Raw genomic sequence first — 21918 nt, 5'->3', positions numbered from 1 at the left:
GTGGCAATGATTGAATGGGACAAATATCAGGTGTGAAATAACCACACTGCATTATTGCAGCAAACAGAAGCCCAATTTGCAAACCAGAGGCCATACAAAGGGCGATCAATCTTTCACATGGAAATATCCATTACCTTTGAACATGAAAGGAAATTGCTGGTTTCTTAGGTTTGTAAAAGGCTGCTTTCATTATTTTATCAGACGATCTCTAGAATTGGGGATAACCTATTTTTTTTTTCTGATTTATCTTCCAGGAATCAATATAATAAATGAATGAACAAATAAATGGAAGTACACGCACACACACACTTCCCTAAACATGCACAAATATATCCTCTAAATCAGGATTTAACTACCAGCCTTTCAGTAAAAACCAGAAACATTTCTTTAACTCCTTTTATAATTCTAAGTAAGTCTTATTTAAAAATTCCTTTTTTTAAGTTTATTTATTTATTTTGAGAGAGAGAGAAAGCAGGGGAGGGGTAGAGAGAGGGAGACAGAATCCCAAGCAGGCTCTGTGCTATCAGCACAGAGTCCGAAATGGGACTCAGACCAATGAAACCACAAGATAGTGACCTGAGCCAAAATAAAGAGACGGACGCTTAACCGACTGAGGCATCCAGGTGTCCCTATTAATTCCTTTTTAGTAACATATATTCCATGTAACAGGAATAGGTGAAGCAGGCAACATGCTAAGACCGAGAGAGTTTTACTCAGAATCATGGTCTGTTTCAATCTGGAAGTGACAACCAATTCTCTTTGGAGGGCAGTAGGAATAGGGACAAAAACGGAGGGGCTCAAAATTGGAGCCAACAGCTCCTCCTGAATCAGGGGGTTGAAAATGTGTCTTCATCATCCATTTGGTATGCAGCAAACCCCTGCAAATACTACATTATTTAGAGTCTGTGATTTACAAACAAGTATCAGTCACTTAATCTTGTAATTATTCTACCATGGGAAAACTGAAGAAGATATGAATCTAAATTAGTGAAACATGAATTACAGAGAGATGCAATACAGCACTGGGGTTACAAGGTCAGAACGCCTGACATGAATAACAGCTTCGCCATCTATTAGGCATGTCACCTTGGGCAAGTTACTTCATTGTTCTATGTTCAGTTGCTTCATTATTAAATAAAATCAAAATGATTATATCTTTCTAGGTTGATTTTAAAACATGGCCCCAAATCCTTTGGTACCGCTCCAACCGAGAAGTCTGTACCTCCTACCCTTGAATATATACTCTGAGGTTTGCCTGATCAATAGAATATGTTGGAGTGACACTTTGTCAGTTTCCACCTCCTGTCTCTTGGGGCACTTGCTTTTGGAAACTAATCACCATGCCGTGCTGAAACCGAAGGTTCCTCAAGAAAAGAACCCAATAACAGTCATCAACTTGCCAACTCTGTAACTGAGTATCTTAGAAGTAGACCCGTGAGCCCCAGCTAGTGATGCATGGAACAAACATGAGCTGCTTCTGAATCCTGACAAGTTGTAGATTTCTAAGCAAAATGAGTGACTGTTGTTGTTTTGAGCCACGAAGCTTTGAGGTAAATTGTTATACACCAAATAGAAATAGAAGACTACTTCATGGAGTCATCGTAAGGATTAAATACATTAATATGTAAAGCACTTAGAAGAGTGTTTAGGAAGACGTACGCATTGTAAAAGTGTTTACTCACCACCTTGATAGAACTGTACTATCCAACATGGTGGCCACTAGCCACAAGTAGCTATTTAAATTTAAGTCAATTAAGGGGCGCCTGGGTGGCTCAGTTGGTTAAGCGTCTGACTCTTGACTTCCGCTGAGGTCATGATCCATGGTTTATGAGATGGAACCCTGCGTTGAGCTCTGCACTTGACAGCATGGAGCCTGCTTGGGATTCTCTCTCTCCCTGTCTCTTTGCCCCTCCCTTGCTCACATGCATGATCTTTTTCTCTCTCACTTTCAAAAATAAACATTTTAAATGTAAGCCAATAAAAATGATGTAAAATTAAAAATCCAGTTCTTCAGTTGCATTAATCACATTCTAAGCGTTCAGTAGTCACATGGGACTAATTGCTACCATACTGGGCAGGTCAGATAAAAAACATTTTTGGGGCCCCCAGGTGGCTCTGTCGGTTAAGCATCAGACTTCAGCTCAGGTCATGATCTCATGGTTTGTGAGTTTGAGCCCCACATCAGGCTCTGTCCTGACAGCTCAGAGCCTTGAGCCTGCTTCGGATTCTGTGTCTCCTGCTCTTTGTCCCTCTGTTGCTTGCGCTCTCTCTCTCTCTCTCTCAAAAGTAAATAAATAAACATTAAAAAAAATTTTAAGAACATTTTCATCATCTCCAAAAGTTGTTGGACAGCCCTGTTATAGACTACAAAGAACTGCTAAAAAGGAGTTGACTTGAGAATCTACTGTGACCTACCATAGCAATTCCATAAAAATAACTTTAAAATTAAAGTAACTATTCACAAATAATGCCTTAAAACATTGTTAACTTAGGCAAATTTAGTTTTCCTTCAGTTTACACTAAAGACTTGTTTAGAGACATTGACCATCTTTCTCTTTCTCCCCAGCTGAGTTATATCTGAATTACAAACAAATTATCTGAATCCAATTGAATAGCAAAAGTGGTCGCCACACTCTCTATAAAACAAAAAATGGCAACAATATGAATTTTGATCATGGGATAGTAAGAAAATATCTAAGTCAATCATTATCCACCCATTTGATGGAATAATATGCATCATTTAAAACTATAAATATTTCATGAAGACATGAGAAAACACTTAAGATACAATGTTGAATATAAAAGGCTTGATTCAACATCTTACATACAGTATGGTCCAACTAGTTTTTTAAAAATGCAAGAAGGCATAAAATGTACAAAGCAGTGACCAAAATATTAAGTGATTTCAGGTAACTGAATAATAGAATAATTTTAAATTTTATTTTTATACTTATCTATAATTTTCTAAAATTCATATGTACATATTACTTTTGTACTAAAGTGGTAGACACCTTAGGAAAAAAAAAAAAAGATACAAAACAGAGGTGGTCAGCCATTTGGGAATCACAGACCCCTCTGGGAAACTGTTGGATGCTATGAAGGTTCCTCTTCCAAAATTTTGCCTTCAAGTTCTACAAGCTCTGAATCCCAAGTTCATATAAGGGCAAGTGACTCGATAAGGATGATGCCCAAGTTTCTGCTTGATAACATAGTGGACATTGATGTCGCAGCCGCTCTGGAAAGCAGTGTGGAGGTTCCTCAGAAAATTAAAAATAGACCTACCCTATGACCCAGCAATAGCACTGCTAGGAATTTACCCAAGGGATACAGGAGTACTGATGCATAGGGGCACTTGGACCCCAATGTTTATAGCAGCACTCTCAATAATAGCCAAATTATGGAAAGAGCCTAAATGTCCATCAACTGATGAATAGATAAAGAACTTGTGGTTTATATACACAATGGAGTACTACGTGGCAATGAGAAAGAATGAAATATGTCCTTTTGTAGCAACATGGATGGAACTGGAGAGTGTGATGCTAAGTGAAATAAGCCATACAGAGAAAGACAGATACCATATGGTTTCACTCTTATGTGGATCCTGAGAAACTTAACAGAAACCCATGGGGGAGGGGAAGGAAAAAAAAAAAAAAAAAAGAGGTTAGAGTGGGAGAGAGCCAAAGCATAAGAGACTGTTAAAAACTGAGAACAAACTGAGGGTTGATGGGGGGTGGGAGGGAGGGGAGGGTGGGGGATGGGTACTGAGGAGGGCACCTTTTGGGATGAGCACTGGGTGTTGTATGGAAACCAATTTGACAATAAATTTCATATATTGGAAAAAAAAAAAAAAAGAAAAGATGCTCTGAAAAAAAAAAAAAAGATGGGAAATAACTTTAAAGAAAAGGAAGCTTGCTTGGTGTGATGTGTTGAATTTTACCTCCCTCCCAATTCAAATGTTGAAGTATCCCAAGTACCTCAGAATGTGACCTTATTAAAATACAGGGTCTTTACAAAGGTAATCAAATTAAAATGAGGTCATTACAGTGGACTCAAATCCCACATGTCCTTATCAAAGGAGCAATGTGGAGCCAGACAGGTACAAAGGGAAAACACAATGTGGAGATACAGGCAGAGATGGGGTGATGCTTCTAAAGGCCAAAGACTTCCATGAAACCACCAGAAGCTAGGAGAGAGGCATGAAATAGATTCTTCCTCACAGCCCTCAGAAGGAAGCAACTCTGCCGGTCTTGATCTTGGAATTCCAGCCTCCAGAACTGTGAGGCTTTTTTAAGCCACCCAGTTTGTGGTACTTTGCGACAGCAGCCCAAGAAAACTAATATACTCGGCATGGAGAGGACGCTATCACGAGTTCAGTTTTGAACATGGGGACAACCAGATGGAAATATCCAGTGAGAAACCGGATCCACTCCATGAGGAAGCTGAGGGAGAGAAGCCAGGGTTCTACCCTAGAACAGAGGATAGAGTTTCCAAAAGGAATGAGCAGTCAGCAAGGTCAGAAGCTGCAAGAGAGAGCAACTAAAATAGGAAGGAAATGGAAAATTGGTGCAGCCACTATGTAAAACAATAAGTTCCTCAAAAAGTTAAAAATAGAACTACCATATGATCCAGCAGTCCAACTTATCCTATTTACCCAAAAGGACTGAAATCAGGATCTTAAAGAGATAACTGCTTCCCATATTCACTGCAAGTATTATTTACAATAGCCAAGATATGGAATCAACCTAAGTGTTCACCAATGGCTAAATAGATAAAGAAAAGATGGTGTACATATACAACCAAATCCCTTTCAGCCTTAAAAAAGAAGGAAATCCAGGGGCGCCTGGGTGGCTCAGTTGGTTAAGCGTCTGACTTCAGCTCGGGTCACAATCTCACGGTCCATGAGTTCGAGCCGCATGTCGGGCTCTGTGCTGACAGCTCGGAGCCTAGAGCCTGCTTCAGATTCTGTGTCTTGCTCTCTCTCTGCTCCTCCCCCGCTCACTCTCCCCCCCCCCCCCCCACAAATAAATAAACATTTTAAAAAATTTAAAAAAAAAAAAAAAAAAAAAAAAAAGGAAATCCTGCCATAGACAACAGTATAAACGGTCCAGGAGGGCATTAGTGAAAAAATGTACCTAAGTGAAAAAAGCCAGTCACAGAAGGACAAACACTGCATAATTCCACTTTATGAGCAATCTAAAATAGTCAAATTTATAGAAACAGAGAGTAGAATGGTGATTGCCTGGAGTGGGGGGAGGAGAAAATGGGTAGCTGCTATTGAATGGGTATAATGTTTCTATCCTGCCGCACAGCATTGTTCCTGCTGTTAACAATACTGTATCATGCACTTAAAACTTTGTTAAGAGGGCTGATCTCATGTTAAATGTTCTTAACACACTTTAAAAAAAGAAACAAGAAACAAACAACCTGAGAAGACTCTTTAGAAAAAGAATTGAGAAGAACTGAGACAAGTCAGGCAACATAGAAGTTTCTAAGGACTCATGGGAAACCATTAGTTTCTAATTTAAGAAGCTGCTTGGAATTTTTTAAACTTTCTCCTTGTACTTTACTTCCTGTTTTTCTGTAGTTTCTTGAAGTAAACTTCAAAATCCCAAAATAAATAAATACATACATACAATGAAAAAATAAATTAAATTGGAAGGAAAATAGATCTTCGTGGCCTTGGACAGCAGTCTTTCAGTAGACCAGAATGTAAGACTCGATTTCCTGGGTTGAAGAAGAGAGACTGAGCTCAGTGTACCCCTTCTAAAAGCCCAGTAGAAGCACAAAAAGGGTAGGGTAGTTCACCTTCAGGGTGAGAGGAAGAAATTTCTGTTTGGAGTTTTGTTTTGTTTTTAAGCGGCTGAAACCAATGTATTTACATACGAAAAGAGCAAAAGGAAGAGACTGAGAGGGAATAAGGAGTGATAGCCTTGAGGAGATTTCCATAGGCAGACAGATTAAATACTGGAATAGGGGGAAAAAAAATTCACTTCTTCCTGAATCAGGGGGTCTGTGAGTTAGAGACCTCAATAGTGGGCTGAAGGAAGTTGAGGGCACAAGGTGCATGACACCTCCATTTTCTCTCAGAATAAATAGGAAGAGATGACATCTGTTGAGATCTGGGGGCAGCAGGTGGGCCTGGCGGAGAGACTGAGCGAACAGGAGAGGAACAGGAGAGGGCTGTGCACAGGCACTCAGGGCACAGCCGAGAGGAGCACCCCAAATCTCCAGCAAGGCTAACCCATGTGGAGAGGTCCACACAAGCTGGAAAGCCCAGCACAGTAAGGGACCAGTGATCAGAGTCAGAACCAAAAGCATACAGGGCCATAGTAAACTAGGAAGGGAACTGTTTTGGGGGAGATGGTGTTCCAGAAGAGATGGAAGTGTGGCTCAGAGTGGTTTATTTCTCTGTTACCACTGACAACAATAACTACCACATTTACAGAGCATTTAGGAGCCAACGCTAAGCTAAGCATCAAATCTTCACGACAAACTTAGGGCCGAGTTAGAGGTCTATCCCCACATTACAGATGGGGAAAGGAGGCACAGAAACGTACAGCAACCATCCCAAGGTCACCCCGCTACTTGGTGGCTGTGCCTCAATTCAAACCAGTCCGTCTGGATGCTGCTTGCCTTTCTGTTGTTTCCTCTTACCTTCTGGAAGCCTGGGTCTCCACATACGTAAAACCGCCCCTATATGTAACTGGGCACCATCCAAGTACAAATGCCTGTTTAAGGTATATTTTAATTAGTTCTCTTTCAACAATATTTTATCATTTAGCTACGTCTCTGTCAAAATGCTAAATGCTGGTTTGCTCTCCTATTTCACAACTTAGAGTAAAGACTCCCCAAACTTCAAAACCGTGGTTTCCAATTATCGCAGCAGGAAGGAGGATAGGTTTTAAAAATGCCCAGCACTAATGAACAAATCCGAAACTGCTTTTTGTCCCCGTCTCTGACCTCCCTCCCCACTCCAAAATCTGACCCAGGCCACAACCCAGGTCCACTCAGCCTCTTCAAAAAGAAGCCCATCGCCTCATCTGGAGTTTGTCCTGCACACAGCAAGTCCACCAAAGCAGGGAGTTCTTGGCTCTCGATGAGGAATGTGATTCCCTTCAGCAACATCGCAAGTAAAAAAATGTTTAACAAAAGCCAGTGTTTATCAAAATCCTTTGGATTTTTCCTAGACCCAGCCAGGTTTGGTTTCTTCATTGCATTTTGATGACCCACTATGTATTGTGACTTGCCAACATCTCATTAAGAAGGTCACAAAAGACGACGTGATTAAAAAAAAAAAAAAAAAGCCTGCAGATGGCAAGGAACTGAGGAAGAGCTCTGAAGAAATGGCTCCAAGTCAATCCCCAAAATCAAAAGCAGATTTTTAGCTTGTTTCTAAATAATACTTGTATTTCCAACTGACCTCAGTGGTCAGAGGAGCTGAGAAGCCTGGAAATGGCATCCCTCAAACCCAGTGGGCATTGCTCGAGGTTGCTAAACAATGGGGAAGACGAAGTTAATAACCAGAGACTACAGATAAGGAGGTCCTTGTGACCTCTCCCAAGCAGCTTTGCTCCAACCAAGGGACATTTTGATGGTTCTGATAGGTATCCTTCCACTTTTATCAGGAAAGGGTACACATTCTCAGAATCTAGGGTTTCCCAGCAGGGTGACCTGACAGCTCAGTGATGGAAAAGGCACTGGCCGGTATATAGATAACCCACACGAAGCCTGGCTGGAAAATCACTTTTAAACACACACACGCCCTTTTTTGTTTTTAGTGAAGATTCAAATCACGGTGCCCAAGAGCAGTCTATTTTTGGTCTAGATTACGAAGATCAATAGACGTACATTTCCCTAAAAGGGTTTTTCTTCATTCAGCTTTGCCACTGGCTACCTCTGTGATCTGAACAAGTCGCTTTACCTCTGTGGACCTCAGTCTGCTCAGCTGAAAAATTATGAGCTGCAGCCAACGGTTCTCCATGGCTCTCCACGTTCCCAACCTCCTCCAGCCCCATCCGCAAAGCGTGACTGGAGATAAAAAACAAAAGCTGACCCTGTTGTGTCCATCAGGCAAAATCCAAAAAGCCCTGAGAACAAAAACTTTTATGCTTCACTTCATAGCAAAACCAAATCTGAGAAGCACATTGGTGGCCACACCTGTTCTGCTCTGATGTGAAGCTATATATGACCTCTATTCCGGTGAGTGTGCTGCATAAGCATTGATGTATTTGATCAGATTTCTTTTTTTTTTTTTAAGTTTATTTATTTTGAAAGGGACAAAGATAGCATTGGCTGGGGGAGGGGCAGAGGGAGAAGGAGAGAGAATCCCAGGCAGTTTCCATGCTGCCAGCACAGAGCCCGACGTGGGACTCGAACTCATGAAACCATGAGATCGTGACCTGAGCCAAAATCATGAGTCGGACGCCTAACCGACTGAGCCACATGGGCAGGAGCCCCTTGATTCGGCTTCTGAAGCAGTGGATTACATTTGTGAAGTTTCAGCCTTGGGCCCCAAGGGTTTCAAATCTCTACGAGGTGGGTACTATCCTTTTATAGAAGGGGAATCGCAGATTCAGGGAGTCCAAAGTCACACAGTTAAAAACTGGTAAGAGCCTGCATGAAAACCAGGCAGGTGCTCGCGACCAGCCCACATGCAGCTTCTCAAAAACCACTTTAGCATGATTGATCTACGAGCTTCTGCAAAACGACCTGCTTTATTAAGTTAATTGTCGAAACACAGTTTAAATCAATTACATACACTAATGATAGGGGCAAATACATAACAAATTCTACAAAACTAAATCATCCCCAAATTATTTCTATTTTTGGCTACAGAGATAAAACCAAAGTCACAGAGCTTTTAAGACCATCCCCGACAGTGCCAGTTATTGAGACAGAGCATCTATGCAGACACATTTTTAAAAAGCTTAGAATGAATGGGGAGAACAAATGAGCTCAAAGGGAAACTGGAAAGACAATGGAAGTTAGTATATAAATAAGTGCTAAACTTTGTAGTGAAACTTCAGGCCACGGCCAACTTCTATACAACTTCCAGATAAACAGTTGCTACAGCCCTCCCCACCCCCACTCTGAATCTGTGACCAGGCAGGGAGGGGACATCCAGATAGGATCCCGCCGCCCAGAGTCCACCCACCCATGACAGTGCACCCAGTCACCCAGTTACCATTATTTTGTCAAAGTCCTTGAAATGTTCCATGACACTGGAGCACAGAACTCTGATTCGGGACACTGAAGACCACTCTGGGAACAGACAGGGGCCGAGACACCTTCCCCAGCAAATCGTGCATAAATCAGCAATGCCCAGCTATGAATCCCTGGTTTTCAGAAGCCTTCCGCTAAGACGTCCCTTGGAAAACGCAGCTGTCCCTGAGGCTTCTGCTAATACCTGTGTGAGATCAGCGGTACCTTGGAGGATGCCAAAACGGAGAGCTCAGCAGCACCCCAGACCTGTGGGAGAGGGAAACAGGGAGGGACGAGTAGCCAAAGATTTCAAAATATTGCCTGTGGCCAAGAAAGTTTCTTCCCTTCCCCAGTCCTTGGCCAAATGTTCGCTTTTGTTAGAAACGAATATAACCAAATACACAATAAGTAAACCTTGACTGGAGCCTGGCTCAGAAATTTAATCAATAAAAAAATTTCAAAACAGCTATAAAGTATATTTTGAGGACAACTGAGGAAACTGGGTTAAGGCAGGATTAGAGATGCATTGTTTATTTTCTCAGGTATAATGATGGTACTGTGGTTATGTAGAAGGAAGTCCTAATACCCACAAGATGAATGATACAGGTATTTAGGGAGAAATGTAACAATGTCTGCATCTTGATCTCAAATGGTCCAGCAAGGAAGGATGGATAGCTAGCTAGATAGGATCAGCTAGCGGATATGGCAAAATGTTGGATCCAAGTGGTTAATATACAGGTGCCCACTTTACGATTCTTTCAATTTGGATATTAAAAGTTCGCAAAGGGGGGCGCCTGGGTGGCTCGGTTGAGCGTCCGACTTCATTCAGCTCAAGTCATGATCTCGCAGTTCGTGAGTTTGAGCCCCACATCAGGCTCACTGCTGTCAGCACAGAGCCTATTTTGGATCATCTGTCCCTCTCTCTCTGCCCTTCCCCCACTCATGCTCGCTCTCTCTCTCTCTCTCTCCCTCAAAAATAAAAGGGAGTGTAATAAAAAAAAGAGTAAAATGTTCCATATTAAGAAAAAAAAATGGGGCACCTGAGTGGCTCATTTGGTTGAGTGTCCAACTCTTGGTTTCAGCTCAGGTCATGATCTCACGGTTGGTAGGTTCGAACCCCATCAGGCTCCAGGCTGACAGTGTGGAGCCTGCTTGGGATTGTCTCTCTCCCTCTCTCTCTCTACCTCCTTCCTGCTCTCTCTCTCTCAAAAATAAATAAACATTAAAAAAAAAAAAAAAGAAAAGCTCACAAAATCCCACTTAATCATTTTTAAATACCCTTTGTGGGAGCCTATTATTATTTTTTAATGGGAAAATACATTTGAATCTCCAACCCAATTACTCAAAAAGGAATGTTTGGAGCACAACCCATCCTTAAGCTTTGCTTCCTTTGTATATGTACTACAGGTGTGGGAAGGGAAGTAATTCGTGTGATCCAGGAAGAAAAGGGACTTTACATTAGGCTTCAAAAGAAAAACTGAATTTGGCTGGATAAAAAGGGAACAAACATTCCTGACAGGCAGGAGAATGGGGGACAAAACTGAATCACTCCTGAACCCAAGCTAGTTACCAGAACAAAGGGCTGAAACTAGGGTGAGGTCAATATAAAGACACAAAGATGCTTAAAATAATGATGGAAATTATAAACATTTATCATCATAGATTTCAAATGAAACTAGAAGGGGAAAACTGCAGAGTCAGAGAAAGTCCCCAACATTCTCCAAAACTGTCAGATTTACCATTTGAAGTTACTTCTGAAGGCTACAGAACTCCCTGACCAAACACAATTCCCCAAGGGCATCAAAAGATTGAACACAGACAACAGCCACAACCCCACAGCTGCTCCTTGGGAGAGGATTAACTTTAGGATCCCAGTGTTTAGAGAAGCCAAGGAACTCAACTTCTGGACTCTTCCTGAACCTTCCAGAGTCCTTCAAACAATGGTGTGCATTCAGAATACAACAGAAGGTTCATCTGACCTGGCCTCACCCCAGACCGGAGCAAGGTCAACTCACCAGCATCTGCCCTGGGACACAGGCGAGGAAGCCACCACACATGGCCCCAAGGCAGAGAAGGCTGAAGCGACGCCAGTGGGCCCTGAGCTGCAGGGCACATCTTGGGGTCCTCAGAGAGGGGTGTAAGCAAGGGCAATGCTCGTGATTGCTACAGGGACAGGAGGGCTCCACAGCGCAGGCCCCCGCTGAATCCTCTCCTCCTCTTTTTCCGTCTCCCCATTCCCCTGCCCCTCCTCGTCTTTTGCTATTTTCAAGTGTCACCAGTCTGGGGATTTTTAAAATTTAAAAGTCTTTACCTACTGAGAGCACTGTCTGTTTTCTGGGGAGGAGCTAGATGGCTGGAGAACAAGTTTAGAGAGACACTTTTTTTTTTTTTCTTCCCCTTTCTGCACCTTTTGAACTGTAAATTCTGTCCAAACAAGAAAGAAATGGAATTTTTAAAAAGTCATCTGTTTCAAGTGACTTTAAAGCAACAAAACTTCAGAAATCTAATCTTCACTTTGGATCCTTTTTGACAAGTGGTATGTTATGAGAAATGAGCTGCTACATTAAAATAACTGTGATGGCAGCATTTACTGAGTGTTCACAGTATGGCAGGCACTGTTCCGGAAGCCTCATGTACAAAGTCATTTCATTTCCACAACATCTGTAAGGTAGGTCCTCTCATTACCCTCCAGGCCCCTCACTCTTAGCCACTAATAGTGCCTGTAAGAGGGGAGGTGGCCTTCAGTTTTAGCTAGTGACGCACACCTCCCAGTAAACAGGCAGGTTAAACCATCATCAACTGAAGGCAGAGCCGGGCTGGGGCCCAGGTCCACATCCATCCACTGTAATGCCCTGAAACCCTAAAAGGCTGCCTCTCTCAAAATGATCCTAGTATATATAATAAATACTGAAATCTTCATGCATCTTTTTCTAATGTAAAAATCTTCTTCATGAAAGAATAATTAAAGCCAGTTATAGCAAGGTGAAATTTGTAATCAATTAATTTTTTTAAAAAAACATCCCAGCAGCATAAAAATTACCCAATATTAACTTTTTTTTTTTTTAATTTTTTTTTTCAACGTTTTTTTTTATTTATTTTTGGGACAGAGAGAGACAGAGCATGAACGGGGGAGGGGCAGAGAGAGAGGGAGACACAGAATCGGAAACAGGCTCCAGGCTCCGAGCCATCAGCCCAGAGCCTGACGCGGGGCTCGAACTCAGCCCAGAGCCTGACGCGGGGCTCGAACTCACGGACCGCGAGATCGTGACCTGGCTGAAGTCGGACGCTCAACCGACTGCGCCACCCAGGCGCCCCACCCAATATTAACTTTTAACTACAAAGGCCAAAGACCACTCTAAAGCATAACTGTTTTTAACCCCTCCACAACTGTGAAAAGGAAAGGAAATTTTTTTCCTGTCTGTTGAAAATCATCTTGTTCACATACGTATGTTTTCACATTATTATCCCAAAGTATTGTACTTAGAAGCAATTCAATACTTGGCACAAACATAATTTGTTCTAACAGTGTTAGTTCCGTGGCATCTAAAAATCTTTCAGATAAAGAAGGCAGGAAGGGAAAGAAAGCAAAGGACAAGAGGAGGAAAATCTTCAATCATACACATCAGCTAGAGACACCATACAAGATATAAAATTTCCTATCCAAATGACACTCGATACTTTTACATTCGTTATTTTATCAAAACCTCTGTGGGTTTTTAACTGGGTGGTTCAGTCGGTTAAGTGTGCGACATCCACTCAGGTCACTTATGGTTCATGGGTTCAAGCCCTGCATCGGGGCCCTGTGCAGACAGCTCAGAGCCTGGAATCTGCTTCAGACTCGGTGTCTCCCTCTCTCTCTCTGTCCCTCCCCAGCTCGTGCTCATTCTTCCTCTCTCTCTCTCTCTCTTTCTCTCAAAAATAAATAAATATTTTTTAAAAAGAAAAGAAATCCCTAATCCCAAGGAGATAGCCAAGAGGGTGGGTGAGATCCTCATTTTGCAAGTAAACCCACAGTGGCCTAACATGACATCACTGGGTAGAGGCAGAGAAAAGAGCCAGAAAGAAGAACCACGACTCACACCTGCTGACATCTTCCCCACGCCCTTCACACAGCACACGTCACCCGGCCACAGGACTGTGGTCCAAGCTAGGAAACCCAAATGTGAAATAGAACTCACAGGAAAACCCCGGTTTAAGTCACACACACCTCTCTCCCCAGCTGGAGGGGCCGGTGTCCTGCCTCCTACCTATCACACCTCCCAGGATAGGGTGTGAGCACCTTAACCATTTGTCAGGTGGTCCCTGCAAAACTGGGAAAGCAGATTCTACCCCCTCCCAGAAGGGCTCCTGGGTAACTGAGTGTCCACTCTCCCTGTAACCTGACCAGCAGTTTTGTCAAGATGTTATTTGTAGGACAGAATGTCCAGTGTACTTACACACCCATTTGCCAAATACTGACAGTTTGTTAAAAAAATATAAATATTTTCAGAGCTGGACAACTGATATACCCTGTAGTTTTACACACTTGTTGGGTCAGCCCTTTCTGAACGATGTTAATCTACCAGCAAGCCCCCGGGCTCATTGGAATCAACAGAAGGTTCCAGTTAGCAGAGATTCCAAAGGAGGCCACAAACAGCACATTCCTAACCCCAGCCTGGGGAACTGGCCCTGAAGGAGATTTTCACAGGACTCCATTCCATTCCAAATTACTAGATCGGTAAAGGGACGGTACACAGGAGAGGAGTTTACATACCCTTTCCAAAGCCACTGCCCACTTCTCACAGGGTTGCAATTCCTAACAGATCTGTTGGTGTATATTCCTTGCAAAAGGCCAAGCAGGGACTAGGTTAGAAATTATTTAGGGGCACGTGGGTGGCTCAGTCGGTTGAGTGTCCGACTTCGGTTTGGGTCATGATCTCACGGTTCGTGAGTTTGAGACCCGCGTCGGGCTCTGTGCTGACAGCATAGAGCCTGGAGCCTGCTTCTAATTCTGTGTCTCCCTCTCTCTCTCTGCTCCTCCCCAGCTCATGCTCTGTCTCTCTCTCTCTCTCCTTCAAAAATAAGTGAAAAAAACATTAAAAAAAAAAAAAAAAAACAAGAAAGAAATTATTTAAACTGTGGGAGAAAGTGAACGGCAAGTGTCAGGACAAAACCACCGAACAGGCAGAAGAGGACAAGCCCAGGTAGCCTGTTTCCACCAGAAAAACAGCAAGAGTGGGGGTGAGGGAAGGGGGTCCCTTAGGAACCCGCGGCTCTTCCAGAGCTCTACAGACAGGGAGCTGGCACAGAGGACCAGGCCTCTGGGACCTTCTAGGTCCCTGGTTTCTGGCACAATCTGTCCCTGCCAGGGTCGGAGTTCAGCCAAGCAGTTTCCACCCAGAAGATGACACAAACTAACCACGTGGGAAAACAACAGGTGTCACTGAACCGGCAGGAGCCACGCAAGGGCTTCACGGAGGAAGACTGGCAGAGGCAGAGAGGCAGAGAGATTGATTCTCCTGTGGAGTGTTTGGGTTCACCAATCCCACATTCAAGGCCTCAGGGAAGTTCATCCACTCTACCACCAGCCGCTAACAGCACGGAAGCTTTACCGAGTACTTATTTATGTGCCTGGCATTTCTACTCACATTTTTTTTTTTTACTTGTCATGATTCTGAGGCAGGTGTTATTATCAAACCCATCTTAGAAATGAGGACATGTTAAAGAACAAAATATTGAAGTCAAGGTCACTCATCCGGGGAATGGCCAGGATTCGAACCGAGGTCCGCGGCAGGGCCCAAGCTCTGCACCGAAGCTGCTCCTGCTAAGAAAGAGGCAAAAGCGGAAGCCAGCTTGTTCTTAGCTGCACTGAGTTCCTGCACCTTGCTTCTTAGCTCCGGGACCACAGCTAAGTCAGTTCACTTCCCTGTGCCTCAGTTTCCTCATCCCTAAAACGCAGAGAACAACAGAATTGGTTCTGAGCATGAAATGAGATGAACTCGGGTTTACCCAAGTGACCAGCACAGAGTAAGCGCCTAATAAATGTTTGTTTTTATTGCTGCGATGATTGTTATCCATGGTAGTCAGTGTAAAGGCCGCGAGCCTCTCCAAGCTTACGTCTCAGCCGGGGATAAAAACCAACACACAGGAAAAGACAGTGAACCACAGGAGCCACACCGGAGGAAGCGGTGTTAAATGTGTGGGACAAAAATCACTGCATAAGGCCTTCAGGTGAGGGAGCGGCTGCCCTAACGGGGCTCCCAAGGCAGCACCGTGGGGCCGTGGCCGCTGCAACCCCCACCCTGGCCCAGCAAGCGCTTCTCTTCCTTCCAGGAACAGGAAAAGGAGCATAATTAAACAGAAAGCTACAAAAGTCCTAAACACAGGATTTTCCCATTAGTCACACTTGGGCAGGCAAGGTTCTTGCAACAGAGGCACGCGGCCTGCCTTCTGGGAATACAGGAACCGGGACGCCGAGATGAGTAAAGGTGGAGGATGAGGCCCCGGCCCAGTTGAAATGCTCTGATGTGAAGCCACCTCTCATGCGGTGAGAGAAGAAGCAAAGCAAAAGAGGGCCTAAGGGAGAGAAAATAAGATCACTCTGGAAAAGGCAGATGAGGTGAAGTTTAAACAGAAGTAATCAGGAAAACCCTAGACAGAGAGAAGCTGAATTTCAAGGGAAGAAATAAACATGAAGGTCACTAGTACGACACTCAAATAAGAACTCTCAAAACAAGTAGCAAGGGTAAGACCCAGAGAAAAATACTATTAATGATAGTCACGTGTTGATGCGTACTTTCTATAAATACCGTTCCAAGAACTTTACAGGTATGAACTCATGTAACCCTTACAATAACCCTAGGAAGTAGGTACTATTTGTTTCAACCCCATTTCACAGATATGAAAACTAGAGCACAGAGAGGTCAGGTAACCTGCATCAGATCACACAGCTAGCAAGTAGCAGACATAATATTTAATCAAGGCAGCCTGGTTCCAGAACACCATTCTCTGTGCTCTAGGGCCTCTGAAGTGTGAGAGTTAACAGTTCTGATGTTCAGTCAAGTTCCACGAAATAGGATTATCCATAGCTCATCTCTGGTTGAGTTAGAGTCTTAAGTAGCAAATCTATGGGTAATTATTATTCATCTAATTCAAAAATAAATCTAGAATGACAGAATGGTTTTTCCTAGTGAGCCAATCATTGGGAAGGAACGATGCATTTAAGTTTATTCTCTAAGTCAATCTACCTATTTTTTTTTTTTTTTGGTATCAAGTACTAATTAAAAAAAAATCCTGCTACCATTTATAAGAAGCAAAATCAGAAAGCCATCCTGATCTACATTTAACACTTATAATTGTTGGTTACTCAGAAATCCTAAACCTTCTTTTGACACTTTTAATTTTTTTATTTTATTTTTTATATTTATTTTTGAGAGACAGGGAGACAGAGTGTGAGCAGGCGAGGGGCAAAGAGAGAGGGAGACACAGAATCCAAAGCAGGCTCCAGGCTCTGAGCTGTCAGCACAGAGCCCAACGTGGGGCTCGAACTCACGAACCTCGAGATCATGACCTGAGCCGAAGTCGGACCACTTAACCCACTGAGCCACCCAGGCACCACCCCCTTTGACTATTAAAACAATAGAAACAATTTGTGTGAAGGGATCAAATTTGCCATACAAGCTTTTGTCTAGAATCTCAGTTGTAAATGAAAAATGTTAAGTGAAAAAAATAAACACAAAGTAGGATTTTGAGCAAATATGATCCCAGTTTTATTGAAGAAAAAGATAGCAAAATGGTAACACTAGTTATCTCTGTGTGGTAAGACTGTAAGTTATTTTAATTTTTAGTGTTTTGTATCTTTTCTTGGTGGAACCTGGGAGTACTTTTTTTCTTTTCCTACTTGCATTTTCTAAAATGTCTTGATGGTAACCAGTACAGTTTTGTTTTTTTTTTTTTAAACTGAAGATAAAAGGCCAATTAAGAAACCTGCATTACTATTAGGTTCAATCATATGAAACTGTTGTCACTGTAGGTCAAAAACAGTCAAATATTGGTTATTTCATATGGTTCAACCTAAAAGTAATATTAATAAGGTAGAGAGAAACCATAATACTGGAAATCTCTTAGTAAGGAGACTACTTATAACTGCAATCCATAACATTTACATACTAGATATTTCCACAAATAGAGGCAGACACAATGCACCACAGGAGAGGAGGTCAAAGAAAGCCACAGAGTCATGTAACTTCTACTTTATTACACCGTAAAACACAATGTAAGTACATAAACAATAAGGCACTGACCTGGCGATTTCTTTTCTTTCCCACTGTTATTTTTTTAATAATTTTTTTTAACTTTATTTATTTATTTTGAGAGAGGAAGAGTAAGCACAAGTGGGGTGGGGGTAGAGAGAAAAGGAGAAAAAATTCTAAGCAGGCTCCGTACTATCAGCACAGAGCCCAATTCGGGGGCTCAAACTCAGGAACCGTCAGATCAAGACCTGAGCTGAAGTCAAGAGACAGATGCTTAACCAACTGAGCCACCCAGGCGCCCCTCCCACTATTATTTTTTTTTAATGCCTTTCGAATCCTTATCTAAGAGATTCCTCCAGGCATAATGTTTTAACATTATGAGTTGGTTTTTCCAAAGAGGAAAGATTTGACTTTCACTTTTCCAACAACCAATCCTCCATCACTAACTGTGTGTCCTGCAATTCAATTCAATTTCTGACTCCAACCACATGGAGTTAGTGCAAACCCCACAGGCTTAAGGGCTCCGTCCCACAAGACTGCCCCCACTTCAGCCGCCGGCTGCAAATGGTGTCCCCAGGTTAACCAGTTACAAATTCAAGATTTTTCATGATCTTCTCAGGTTCAACAATTTGCTAGAATAATTCACAGAATTCAGGAAAATGCTAATACTTAGGATTACAGTTCTACTATAAAGGATATAGGATTTAGGAACAAATGAAAGAGATGCATAAGGAAAAGTATGGGGAGGGGTGGTAAGCTGGTGTACACAGAGCTCCCACACTTTCTCTAGACACACCACCCTCCCAGCACATCCATGAGTTCTGAGTTTTTATGGAAGTTTCTCACATAGGCATGACCGATTAAGTCACTGCCATTGTTGATTAATTCAATCACCAACCCCTCTCCCTTTCCTGAGATGAGAGGAAGGGACTGAAAGTTCCAACCCTCCAATCCTGTTGTCGGTTCTTCTGGCAACCAGCCCCCATCCGGAAGCTATCTAGACGCCCACCAAGAGCCATTCATTAGCATAAACTCAGGTAAGGGCTAAAGGGCTCATTATGAATAACAAAAGACACTCCTATCTCTGAAAAAATTCTAAGGGTTTTAGGAGCTCTGTGCCAGGAACGGGGGACAAAGACAAATACACATACGTTTTATTATTCCACATTGACTCAAAGTCTAGAGTCCTTACTCATTTACATATCAAGATGCAGCACTGAACAGTGTGGAAAAGATAAACTATTTTGTCAATTCCAGCAAAAGAATTCTTTCTCTTTGTCGTCCCCCTTCCCACTCCCACCTAAGAACTGAGGCACACCACATCCAGCACCTAGGTAACTACTACTTCCACAATGTGTATTCGCCTAATGTATATTAGCACTTCCAAGCAGATTATTTTCCTCTCCCAAAATCAATTTGGTCACATTATTATAAAAAATCAAGGGACATAAGAAAACGGACTTGCCAGAAATGACGGGGAGATGAAGCCCTTAGCCAAGCAAGGTTTCATAAATCACCCCAGTGCTGATCTGCATGTTTTATTTAAAGAGACTGCTCTATACATAGATGGGCCAACACTGCCCTCCTGACCTGGAGAGAAAACAATGAGAACTTGACCAACAATAGGGGGAAAGAAATAGAAATCACAACAGTCTTCTGAAAATAAATGCTTAACGATGAAAAATTCAGAAGTTAAGCAGATTTGCACAATTTCAGAGGATTTACTCGAGCATAAGACAAATACACAATTAGCTAGCTTTTACTGTTAATGAACACTTCCTGGCCTTCACACCATCAAGACAGTACACTGATCTTACTTTAGGATTCCAATCTCCCAGCACACCTTAAACTTAGAAAAATTGTTTCTGTGTGTCATATGTATTATATTAAACCTATACACTATGTGCCATATTTCTATTACTTACAAAGGACTACAATATTTGATACTCCTAACCACTCTGAGATGTATAAAGAACAGATATTCTCCTTATCCCTGCTCCCCACCCCCACCCCCATCCTCCTCCTCCTCTCTCTCTCTCTCTCTCCATCTCTGTCTCTCTAAAGAAGCAACTTAGAAACAACAACAAGAGGGGGCGCCTGGGTGGCTCAGTCGGTTAAGCATCTGACTTCAGCTCAGGTTGTGATCTCGTAGTCTGTGAGTTTGAGCCCTGTGTTGGGCTCTGTGCTGACAGCTCAGAGCCTGGAGCCTGCTTCTGAGTCTGTGTCTCCCACTCTCTCTGCCCCTCCCCCACTCATGCTCTGTCTGTCTCACTCTCAAAAATGAATAAATGTTAAAAAAAAAAAAAAAACTGTGAAAGAAACAAGAAGAAAGAACAGCAATATCAATTGCTGAAGTACTGGGGCCATGTCTGAAACTGCGGGCTTACTGAGCTCAGCATCTAGGGCTCTGCCACTACATCACAGTGCCTGGGGACTGCCTACACAATAAAGTGCAGAGTTTCAGGAGCTCCAGAGCCTAGCCTCAGCCTCCCCTCCCCCCAGTCTCATCATGTGATTTTCACTGAGGAACCCTGCACTGACTTTTCCTGTCCTACCTCTCTACCTTCTCACAGGCTATTCCTCTTGCTGGACATGCCTCCCCTACACTCCCTTTAAGGTCTACTTATGCCAAGCTTTAGGCATGTTGAAGTCCTTTCCACCTCTCCCAACAGAAGGAAAGTCCCTCTTCTGTGATCCCACGCAGCACTTTGTAGTTCTTGGATTATACCAAAATCATTCTCCATTATTCTACAATGGTTTGCATTCATCGCTTATCACTCCCTTCTCAGTCACAAGTTTGTGGAGGGCAGGAACCAAGTTTGTTTTTCATTTTTCATACCTACACAACAACTAATAGTATCTCAAATAAGGCCCTTTGTCTTTTAATGAACTGTATGGTGGGAATATCTACACGTTTTACCTGCAAAGACTATTAAGATGCTAACCTGGCAATCAGGCATGTGAAAGAGATTTTACCCTCAAAACTCAGCTTCCTGGGGGCCTGGGTGGTTTAATTGGTTAAGTGTCCGACTTCGGCTCAGGTCATGATGTCATGGTTCGTGGGTTCAAGCCCCATGTCAGGCTCTGTGAGGACAGCTCAGAGCCTGGAGCCTGCTTCGGAGTCTGTGTTTCCCCTCCCCCATTTACGCGCGCACGTGTGTGTGTGTGTGTGTGTGTGTGCGCGTGCGTGTGTGCGTGTGTGCGCACTTTCTCTCTCAAAAGTAAATAAACATTTAAAAAAATTAAACAACAACAAAAAAACCAACCCAGCTTCCTGGCTCTATCACCTAGCTTCCAGCAATCTTCAATGCCTCTTTTTTCTGCCCATGCTTGTTTTGTGCTTTGCCTTTAGTAGGGGAGGAGGAACTGGGAAAGAAGTGAGGAAGCAGCAAAGGAATTAAGGCTCTACAAGCATATAGCACAAACGTGTAAAGAAAAATGAAGGAATGCCTGTTCATTAGCCATCTGCCACTTTACCAATGCCAGGAAATTCCGGGCTGCTGTTTTTATACTGTAGTTAATTCACATGATTGTGTTGGAGACTTCCAGCTATGAAGCGCTGTTAGAACACTGAAGATTGGTGCTATATTGTGAGACAGAAAGCCCAGTGAATTCTTCAAGCTTCCACCCCTTACAGGAATCTCAGAGAGCCACGTTATGTTTGTATGTATGCACGGGGGAGGAAGGCATGTTACCGATGTTGAAAAGGATTTTTGTTCGTTGTTTGTTTTTTTTAACGCTACCTATCATGTGACATTTTATGCATAGGTTCTTTATAAATCTTCAACCACTCGGCTAAACTTATCTGGCCAATTAAGAAGGGTAATGGCATAACTGTCTACTGTGTGTCTTTTTAGGAAACCAAAATCCATTTTTCCTTAATATCTCCCTCATGCCAAAACTTTTAAAAATTCATTTTTAAACTTAATGACATGTAAATTGAATTACTCTATTCAAAGAGTCACTCTAAAAGCAAAAGGATGATTCCTAAAGAATTTCTTGGAAAACAGCCCATTTGAAAGGGGCGCCTGGGTGGCTCAGTCAGTTGGGCATCTGACTTCAGCTCAGGTCATGATTTCACAGTTTGTGAGCTCAAGCCCTGCACCAGGCTCTGTGCTGACAGCTCAGAGCCTGGAACCTGCTTCAGATTCTGTGTCTCCCCTCTCTCTCCACTCTCTCCCGCTCGCGCTCTCCCTCTCTCTATCAAAAATAAACATTTTTAAAAAAAGAAAACAGCCCATTTCCCACTAAAAGTAAAGCCTATATTCAATTTATGATGCCTTTGTTTCCTCTGTAAGTAGATGGACCTCCAGTGAAAAAGTTAAAAAAAAAAAAAAATAGAAAAGATTAAATACAAAACCTTCCTTTTACCTGTGGTCCTGAGCATGCAGGACATGCAATTTCACATAATGACAAAGGACATTTGCGAGCAAGGAACACCCATCTAGCAGTGGCTTCTCCTCATCTGTGCCGTGAGCGGGAGACA

General features: G+C 42.7%; 1 protein-coding gene across 4 annotated transcripts in view; it reads right to left on the bottom strand.

The window, feature by feature from the left end:
* RELL1 (RELT like 1) overlaps window positions 1-21918 on the bottom strand; it is a 69452-nt gene that overhangs the window by 37927 nt on the left and 9607 nt on the right. For 2 of the 4 annotated variants that reach the window (XM_007098921.3, XM_042984772.1), the window contains exon 1: window positions 7922-8286. The exons of 1 other annotated variant lie outside the window; for it this stretch is intronic. In XM_007098921.3, coding sequence (XP_007098983.2) covers window positions 7922-8015 — 94 coding nt within the window. In that variant the 5' untranslated portion in view covers window positions 8016-8286. Of the gene's footprint in view, window positions 1-6654; window positions 6729-7921; window positions 8287-21918 lie in introns of those variants that run through there. One more of the 4 variants, XM_042984774.1, reaches the window with a different exon arrangement.

The sequence above is a fragment of the Panthera tigris genome, chromosome B1, assembly GCF_018350195.1.
Source record: "Panthera tigris isolate Pti1 chromosome B1, P.tigris_Pti1_mat1.1, whole genome shotgun sequence".
Taxonomy (NCBI): domain Eukaryota; kingdom Metazoa; phylum Chordata; class Mammalia; order Carnivora; family Felidae; genus Panthera; species Panthera tigris.
Note: the sequence above shows the minus strand (reverse complement) of the source record. Positions and strands in the feature narration are given on the sequence as shown.